Source organism: Triticum aestivum, chromosome 4A (genome assembly GCF_018294505.1).
Source record: "Triticum aestivum cultivar Chinese Spring chromosome 4A, IWGSC CS RefSeq v2.1, whole genome shotgun sequence".
Lineage (NCBI taxonomy): Eukaryota > Viridiplantae > Streptophyta > Magnoliopsida > Poales > Poaceae > Triticum > Triticum aestivum.
This window is the reverse complement of record NC_057803.1, coordinates 35,602,769-35,612,619: the sequence shown is the minus strand read 5'-3', so window position 1 is coordinate 35,612,619 and position 9,851 is coordinate 35,602,769. Positions and strand designations below refer to the sequence as shown.

General features: G+C 44.7%; 2 protein-coding genes across 3 annotated transcripts; both read right to left on the bottom strand.

Annotated features, from left to right (window-relative positions):
- Window positions 1-489: 489 nt before the first annotated feature.
- LOC123084952 (cyanelle 30S ribosomal protein S10) lies at window positions 490-3,710 on the bottom strand. Of its 2 annotated transcripts, none has more exons than XM_044506494.1 (3): window positions 3,398-3,710; window positions 3,159-3,215; window positions 490-964 (listed from the first exon to the last, which is right to left on the bottom strand). In XM_044506494.1, the coding sequence occupies exons 1-3, from the start codon at window positions 3,578-3,580 to the stop codon at window positions 653-655; spliced, it is 552 nt and encodes a 183-aa protein (XP_044362429.1). In that variant the 5' UTR covers window positions 3,581-3,710; the 3' UTR covers window positions 490-652. The 2 variants fall into 2 exon arrangements, with proteins under 2 accessions (XP_044362429.1, XP_044362428.1); XM_044506493.1 differs by lacking the exon at window positions 490-964 and adding an exon at window positions 1,053-2,050 and having other exon boundaries at window positions 3,398-3,689.
- A 187-nt stretch (window positions 3,711-3,897) lies between these two features.
- On the bottom strand, window positions 3,898-9,803 carry LOC123084951 (plant-specific TFIIB-related protein 1). Its single transcript, XM_044506492.1, has 3 exons — window positions 9,046-9,803; window positions 5,064-5,222; window positions 3,898-4,983 (listed from the first exon to the last, which is right to left on the bottom strand). Exons 1-3 carry the CDS (start codon window positions 9,775-9,777, stop codon window positions 4,165-4,167), a joined length of 1,710 nt encoding a protein of 569 aa, XP_044362427.1. The 5' UTR covers window positions 9,778-9,803; the 3' UTR covers window positions 3,898-4,164.
- Window positions 9,804-9,851: the final 48 nt, after the last annotated feature.

The following is a 9,851-nucleotide window of genomic DNA, read 5'->3' as shown; positions in this document are numbered from 1 at the left end:
GATATACAGACATATTTTAAAGTGTAGATTCACACATTTTGCTTCGTATGTAGTCAATATTGAAATCTCAAATGTCTTATATTTAGGAACGGAGGGAGTAGCTGAATTTAGCCCACAACAGCTTTTCCCACAAGTGATGCTAGATTGGCTACATACCAACCAAACAGAGCTTCCCGTGGCTTTTAGGTCGAAACTTTAGAACATACCCTGATCAAACTAGCTTGTGAACTTCTACTATTTTCAGGAGAAATCAGAAAGCTTTGCCAGTAGTATGTTGAATCAGCGCAAGAATCAGTGCAACCAGTATGAATGGGGCAATTTCTAGATGAATCTGTTCTGGGACAGGAAACCAAAAAACAAATGCCCACCGACAATTTGCAGCTGCTGCACTGTTACTAACGATCAAGGTCAGACAATTCCGCTCCTTCAAGAAACTTAGATTTAAACAAGACATCAACATAGCACAATGCAAATAACCTTGCTCGATACTTCTTTAACTGCATGATATTTCATATCTGAACATGTTTTTCCGTGTTACAGGCTCTACATATGTTTCAAGTCTCAGACAGCAAAAAAAGATCGGTCAACTAGGAAGCCTGCAGAAAAGAGCATAACATGACATAGAATTTTAAAGAGTTCAGCTCTAGTGGGATCATAGCTTAACCTCAACATCCACCCCGGCGGGGAGCTGGAGCTGCATCAATGAATCGATTGTCTGGGCAGTCGGGTACATGATATCAATCAACCGCTGGTGTGTCCGGATCTCGAAGTGGAACCTTGAATCTTTGTGCACATGGGGAGAGTTGAGCACACAGTATATTCTCTTCTTGGTTGGCAGAGGAACAGGACCCATGGTCTTGGCATTAGTTGTCTTTGCAGCTTCGATGATCTGCTTGCAGGAGTCCTCGATCAATGGCACCCAGTAAGACCTCAGCTTGATTCTGATCTTCTGCTTAGGTGCCAGCTGCAAACATAAAATGTTGATACCCAATAGTGTTAGTTCTACAGAGAACAGCAACTTCTGCAGGTGACCCCAATGAAACAGAAACACCAAATGAAAATATGCAGTTGACTAAGGTATGATGGAAATACAGCCAATAGTGCCAGAAGCATGAAAACTTCGCACTTCAACTAAATTTGATAGGGCAATCACAAAAACATTTGGTCAAACATGCATCGTCATGGTTACATTTGTTCCAACATCGTTCTGTCAGACAGATGTAACAAATTTCATTACAATGTTAGCCAGCTCAAGCCGATGAGATGAATATCTATGATCAGCTCCTTCAATAATATGCACTTCGTGGTTGCCTATATATTTATGAAATTCCAGAGCATCCTCTGATGGCACAACATCATCGTCAGAACCGTGAACTGTCAGGACCCTGCAATTAGGGTCAATAGACATGCATGCACTTTGCATATCTATGCTAAGACGGTCCATCAGACTTTCTTTGGTTACACGGTACATGAACTGTCCTGTTTTCTGTGCCACGTCAATGAAACCATGTTGATTTATCCTTTCCATATAGTCACCGCCAAGACGATCTGCAATTCCACGTTTCAGATCAAATCTGCCCGATATGTTGATTACACGAGATACATCTTGATACATGGACGCATAGATGATGACCACATCTCCTCCCTTACTGTGGCCAGCAATAGCACGAGTATCACGCTTGTGTTCCTTAAAATGCTGGATTACATTATGCAAATCATCCACCTCTTTATAGTAGTTGCCATACTGAAATGTACCTTCACTTTCTCCATTGCCAGAAAAATCAAACTGAAATACACTAATCTTCTCTGATGTTAATGCATCAGTAAGACCCATTATGGTTCTACTTTCCTTTGATGACCTAAACCCATGGCATAACACTACAATGTCCTTAGATCCAGCTTCGTGCAAAACACCAATGAGTTTCTCTCCAGAACTGTTGGTTATCACTATCCTCTCTTGAGATACATTGAAGGAATCACTGAAGGACGAGTGCGACTGCGCACGTGCCCTTGAAACAGTTTCTTTCCCGGCAGTAGCACCAAACAGTAACTGCACGCAGACATGTACGATGGACATGCTTAAGAACTGACAAACGTGCAAGCAAGAAAGGAAGCACATAATGTTAGGCAGTAGTAATCACTGGCAGATTACTAACCAAATGTAACACAAAATCTACTTCACCAACACCAACAATATTAGAAGTCAGCAGTTAGAACACAATCTAAGGAGTTCCCACAAAAGATAAGCAACCATCCATAGATTATTCCTGAGAGGGATAATCAGTTTTGGTGATAGACTACTTTTTCTCAGCCCATAAACCTAGCAAATCAGTCCCAAGAAAGAAAAGGCAATAAGAGCTAACCGCAGAGAGAATGATGCTGTTGGTGTTATAAAATCTTTGCATCTATGCACGAATAATGGTTGAGCAAATATATAGCAGAAGATAATAAAAAGAATGGGAAACCATTTGAGAATTTAAGGCAGGTGGTTAGAGAAAATTCAGAAGATCATTGACATGGAGAAACCCACAAGAGTGAGAGAACAAGGTGTTCAACAAGAGCGGTGATAGACAGGTTAAGGGCACAACTGAAGAATATTTAAACTAAGCTTCGAAACCACAAGGCCGACTATTTTAAGAAAGATACATGAGATGGAGTCATGGTTAAATACAGTTAGCCTTTTCATCCAGAGACCATTTTAGCATTCAGTTGAACATGGAAGACTTCACCAGCAGTCCCACGTCCAAAACAGAGTCACACCAGCAACATTTATCACGAGTCAAATGCTCAATGTGTGCGCTAACCAAGAACCCACGAAGAACTTTACCCCACATAATGTCACTAGTCACTATGCTTAGTACTCCCTCCGTAAACTAATATAAGAGCGTTTAGATCACTACTTTAGTAATCTAAACGCTCTTATATTAATTTACAGAGGGAGTACGTTGTATGCTTACTATCAATTTTTAGCTCAGCTTATCAACACACCCATTTCATTTGACATGGTTATATGCAAAGTATGCAGCAGTCACAAGACAAGGAGGCAATGCGTGAACATGAAATCTTGCAATGCAGTCACATCAATAACAGCTCGTGAATGGAAACATTTGCCAACATAACAACCATGATGAAAAAGTTTAAGCTCGTGGATAAGGTACCTCCTCCCCATCCTCCCCAATCGACGACGGCATCGGAATTCCCGACCCCTCACCAACCTGAAAAACAACGAGGGCAACAAATTTACAATCACTTGAATAATAACAAATTCCAACAGAGATATACGAACTGTACCAATGCCTCCAGGCAATTACACGCCAGTAACGAGAACATGTCTACAATGCAATCTACAAGTTTCACAACACATATACGCGAAAGCACATGCTCACGTATCACGTACCGGGGGCGTGTCGGAGGGTAGGTCGTCGGCGAGGGTCTCGGCTGGCGGGGCGGCGGAGGCGCGGGAGCGCAGCGGGGACGCGCGGAGGGGGGAGGCGAAGGAGAGCGCGGTGGGGTTCGGGCTTGCGGTGGAGCGGTGGAGGAAGAGGAGGGGGAGCGTGGTGGTGGAGGTGGAGACGGCCATGGCGACGGGGAGGGGATGAGAGTGGAAGGAAGGGAGAGCGGCGAGGGAAGGAGGAGGCGTTGGAAGGCCTCTGCTTCGCTATCGTGCTGTATTATCCAGTTCGGAGCGCGTTTTTGCGTTTGGGCCCTTCAAATTTGTCCAATTGTGATTTACACTTCAACAGTTGTCCGGCTTTAGCATGTTTTGGGGGAAACCATGGCGATTTTTCACCCGTATTTTCTGCTTGAAACTCAACTGCATCTCTGTACTAGAAAAAAAAATGAGGCAAATCTCTGTATTAGATGATCAACTACTGGAAGATCCATTGGAAATCTCCGTGTTCAAAATGGGTGCTGCTGTTTTCTTGGTGTAGATTGTGTAGGCAATGCAAGAAATTGAAAGGCACGCCAATTGGTTACATGAAACATTATGAGAACTGGCAAGCTAAATAATTTGGAAGTATCAGGTTACACATTATGAAGTAAAGTTCATCATCTATATGATGCATCTTGTTGTCAAATTAATCTCGACTATAGATGAACATCTATATCTACACAGCTGATTTCTTCTAATTTGGTTATAAACATCTGCAGCTGCAACCTTCTTCACTTGCCCTCTTTATCACGGCCATCGCCGCCACCATCCCCGGCGCTCCTTTTGCCACGCCCAGACAGAAAGTCCATGCCCAAGCCCAGCTGCGTCTCACGACTCCTCGGATAAGACGATGACCCGGCTGTCGGCGCCGCTTGCTTAAGCTGCCATGGCAGAGGCTGCCTATTGGGAGGGGATGGAAGCACCTTTGGTTCAGTCGGCCATCGATCAGCAAAGGGCGGCTTCATTGAGACGTCTGGCTTTTCGCAATCCATTGGGCATGATTCCTCGTTGAGGTTAAACCCACGAATGTTCGTCTCCATATTGTCGCGGTCCAATTTTGGAGACGCCGAAAATGGAACATTCGGCTGCCAACCCGCCTGGTTCAAGTCATGGGGCTCATGCTTTGAAGGGGGCCACCCAGGAGGAGCGGTTTTCTTATCTTCATCCTCTCTTACAATTACCATGTGATCAGGCTCTGCAGCTTCAGAGCCTTTTTGCTTGATATTCTCCATCAACTTGTCCTGATAAAGATCTTTTCCACTCGACGAGCGCGCTGAATATATGTTTGTCATTGGGAAAGCTTTCTCCGGTGGTGTAGCTGGTGTGTAGTTAGGGGGTAGCAGATCATCCCAATTTTCCAAAAGCTCTTTATACACTTTGCGTAGGGTCACCTCTGTAAGGCCTGTAACCTTACAGATCTCGGCCTGGGTCTTGCGCTTGTCTTCAAGCTGACATGCAAGGTAGATAGCAGCAGCAGATATGCTTATAGGGTTTCGCCGCGTGCAGAAGCATTTATTAACAACCACCTCGCCGATGTGGGCTGCAAGTTCCTAAGTAAACAACACAGAGTATGTTAAAAGCAGGACAAATTAATTGTCATGATGTCTCAGGTTTACAGCTCATCTGATACCTGGGCGGATTTATTGAGCTGGAGGAGGTTGCAAAACCGAGGCATGTGAACTGCTATTGAATTGCTGTTAAGAGGTTGGCTCAGTTTAAGAGATTCGCCAAGTATTTTGATGTATTTTCCTATTTCTTTCTGAGGAAGATTGCTAGCTGTGGAGATTTCCTGGATATGCAGTACACAGAAAATGGATCAGCGCTAACTGAAAAATACAGCAATAACCAAAAATGCTGCTACATCAACTATATTTACTATCTACTCCCTCCATTCCATATCAAGTGTCCCTGATTTAGTACAAAGTTGTACTATATCAGCGACAATTAATTTGGAACGGAGAGAGTATCTATTATATATGAGAAAAGCATAATACAAACGAAAAAATAGAGAGATACGCTAGAAATTCTCACGAAAAAACAAAAACATCTGAACATCGATCTGGCAGGCCCTCTTTACATCAAGAAAGCATAACCATTAGATGTTCATATTTGCACTCAATTTCATTGACTGGTGTACCCATATTACCTATGCAGCACAGCAGTAGATCTAGACCACGAATCTCCTATACTTTAGGTTAACCAAAACCAGCACAAACACGTATGTCACGTTTTGATCTCTTCAGTGCTGTGACCTTCCTTAAATTTGTTTGCCCCTTTTATGTCTCTCCACATGCACGTGCAGGTACGCACCATGTTTTTTTCTTAATAATATGGATATAGCCCCTATCTCTAAGTTTTGCTACATACACGAATGTAGCATGTACTTAGTATGTGATGATGGTTGGCGCTGTTCACCAAAGAGAGATTAAGTAGGATCAGCAGATTAATTAGGGAGCTGCTCTGATGCATATATACATGTCATGTAGGGCGGCTCCTGGATGACATTGTTGCATGGTTGTCAGTGGCACAGCTAGCTCCCGGCGACCCCAAGCAACTGCTCAGGCCCAGCCGACGAAGTTCCCCACTGGAATTTGAGCCAATCATGAACAGTCGATTAATGGGCAAAGGCCTAGCTAGCTCAGTGCCTTTTATTCTTTGCCCAGGCACTACGATCTGTATAGCTCCATCCCTGGTGGTGGTGGTGGTGCAAAGTCTGGAATATAGGGCTAATTTTGTGGTCCACTCTGGGTCTCAACTAGCAGCCCAAATTGATCAAAAGATCACGAACACACAAAAAAATACTATACAATCTTATTAGAAAAACAATATAGCCATTATAATTGCAGCTAAATGCATCCAACCATTGATCTTGTAAATACCTCTCCTAGATGGTGCATACTATTATAAGCAAACATCATTCAATCTTCTGAATTGTAGGCTTGGGCATTGGTACACAAGAAGGTCGATTTAATGTCTATCTATCCTTTCGAATAGCATCCATCCACCAGAATACACATGCGCACCTTGCCCGCGGGAGTTCCAAATCAAAAACCAAAAGAAGGTAGTAAATGAAAAGCCTCCCATGTGTGTTGATCCGACATCAGGGTTAACGATCCAAACTTTTGTTCCGAGCACCATTTAATACAGTAGACGAACGTAATATACAAAACAACCTTCTGGCTTGATACATACATACGACCAACATATTTTGATCTGAACATTAACTCCATCATATCGATCTAATACCATGTTCAATGACCAGCCTCTTTTGTTAACAACTAACCAACCTTATTTTTTTGTAACTGTCTCAACAACCGGCCATCTCATGTGGTGTTACAGCAATGATGCATACCCTACTAAAAAGTAAACATGGTTAAAATGCGCCCCACGCAGGCATACCAGACTCACTGCCTTCGTGTACTATGCAAACGACAAATATGAAGGTTAGTCTGGAGTTATTGATAATATATACCTAGGACAAGGCATTGCTTTTGCCGCGTACTAGGCTCAATTAATTTTGTGTACTGATCTGATATCAAAAGGCAAAACCATCCGTAGATATATTGTTGTTGTGACAATAATAATAGGCAAATTAAGATAAATAGACAATTAAAATATTTCCAAAATTACATGATTAAATTATTTCCCGCGCGGGACACCATGCTAGTTTACACAGCACAAATTTCCATGATCGACGGCTGACTCGGTGTTCGGTTCCATGGACTAATGTGGTTTTGTTAGGTTGAATCAAGGTATTTGTGACACACAATACTATATAATTCGACAAAATAGAGCAAATGTTACTAAGAATCAAGCAAAAGAAATTTTATTTGCTATCCTCGTAGTTAGCAAAACTCCGCCTATGTCTTCTAGGCATAGCCGGTCCCAAGCCCGGGTAAAGGAGGAGGGTTGTGATAGGCTTGGCGAGCCAACGTAAAAACTAGCCAGTCCCATAGGTATGAAACCCATTTGAGCGAGAATAGTACTAGGATGGGTGACCTCCTAGGAAGTCCTCGTGAAAGGGTTTCATATCTAAGGGTTGTGATAGGCTTGGCGAGCCAACGTAAAAACTAGCCAGTCTTTTGGGTATGAAACCCATTTGGGCGAGAGTAGTACTAGGATGGGTGACCTCCTGGGAAGTCCTCGTGAAAGGGTTTCATATCTAGCCTACCCCAACTTGTTTGGGATAAAAGGTTTCGTAAGTAAGTAAGTAAGTATCCTCGTAGTTAGCAAGACCAGATGCTCCATAAAAAGGAATACTGCTAAGTAGAGCCATTTCAGTAAATTGATTGGGAGACCTTTGGTCCGTAAATCAGTTTACAGGAAAGCAGCATATGATCCAACAACAATTCTGTCCAGACAGGGATCATCTGTTGAGTTGCTTGAAAATTGAAAGGATAGGATGATTAGAATTGTTGAACAAGATCCCCAATTTTGAAGCAATTAAATCTTAAATTAAATTGTGGCGATCCATCTTTTCTTTTCAGAACCTAACTAACATTCCTGGTTAGTCCAAATCCTGGCTGCTTGGAGCAACACACCCATATATGCCTATCAATCTCCACACGGGAGAATCTGAATGATCATGTTGATCTAATAAACATAAACTCCATCACATTGATCTAATACCATGTTCAAGTTCAACGACCAATCTCTTTTGTAAAAAACCAACTAACTATGTTTCTTGTAACTGTCAACAACCAACCGTCTCATGTGGTGTTATGGCAATGATACGTACCTACCCTAATAAAAGGTAAACATGGTTAAAATGCGCCCCGCACAGGCATACCAGACTCACTGCTTTCGTGTACCATGTAACGATAAATATGATGGTTATTCCGGTGTAATTGGTAATATATACCCAGGACAAGGCTCGACTGCTTTTGTCGCATACTAGGCTCGATCAATTTTGTGTACTGATCTGATATCAACAGGCAAAACCGGTCGTAGATATATTGTTGATGTGATAATAATAACCATAGGTAGATTAAGATAAATAGATTATTAAAATATTTCCACAATCACATGATTAAATTATTTCCCGCGCAAACACCATGCTAGTTTACACAACAGAAATCGCCATGATCCAAGGCTGACTCGGCGTCCGGTTCAGCCATTGACTAATGTGGTTTTGTTAGGTTGAATCAAGGTATTTGTGACATACATAATTATATAATTCAACAAAATAGAGCAAATGCTATCCTCGTATATTCAGGTTGACAAGACCGGATGCTCCATAAAAAGCAATACTACTAGGTAGAGTCATTTCAGTAAATTGATCGGGAGATTAGAGACTTTGGTCCTTAAATCAGTTTACTGGAAATCAGCATATCATCCAACAACAATTCTGTCCATAGAGGGATCATCTGTTGAGTTGCTTGAAAATTGAATGGACTAGCTTATAAGAATTGATGAACAAGATCCCCAATTTTGAAGCAATTAAATCTTAAATTACATTGTGGAAATCCATCTTTTTCTTTTCAGAACGTAACTAACATTCCTGGTTAGTCCAATCCTGGCTGCTTGGAGCAACACACCCATATATGCCTATGAATCTCCGCACGGGAGAATTTGGAACAAATATAAAGAGAGCACGAGCAGCAGAAACAAACCTGCAGCGTCCTGGGCTCCCGTGCCTCGCGGATGGCCTGCACGAGCGCGGCGGTGGCCAGCGCCTCGACGCTGCGGTTCCTGAGGCAGGTGGCGGTGGAGCACTCCTTGAAGAGGTCGAAGGCGTGGTCGGCGATGTCCCGGTCGAGCCTGAGGATGGAGGCGACGTCCACGATCTGGAGGTAGGCGCGGAGGCTGTCGACGGAGACCATGGGCCCCGCGGGGTCCGGGGTGGAGGAGGCGGCGGCGTCGACGGCGAGCGCGCGCTCGAGCTCGGCGAGCTGGCCGGAGAAGGCGGAGGCGGAGCGGGCGAGGACGGGGTGGCGCTCGAGGGAGAAGGCCGAGAAGGCGGAGACGAAGCCGGCGGGGAGGAAGGGGTCGTCGTCGTCGTTGGCGAGCGGGGAGGAGGGCGCGGGGGCGGCGGCGGCGAGGTCGGGCGTGACGAGGGGGAGCGGGTGGAGGGAGGGGAGGAGGGGGAAGAAGGGGTGGGTGTGGAGGTGGCGCTCGAGGACGAGGCGGGCGCAGGAGGAGCACTCGGATACGGCGCGGGAGAGCGGCGGCTGCGTGGTGGCGCACCGCGCCGGCGCGGGGGAGCGGCAGTAGGGGCACTGCGTCGGCAGCGACATGGCGGCGGCGGCGGCGGCGCGCGTGCGGAGAGGAGAGCGGGGACGCTCGGGCGTGCGTGCTCTGGGTTCGGGTAGTTCGCTCTCGGCCGAGGCAGTGGGGTGGGTCATCACCTCACACGAAGACCCCGACCCACTGTCACGCACTCGGCCTGCTGGTACACTCGACTACTCGAGCCTGAGTG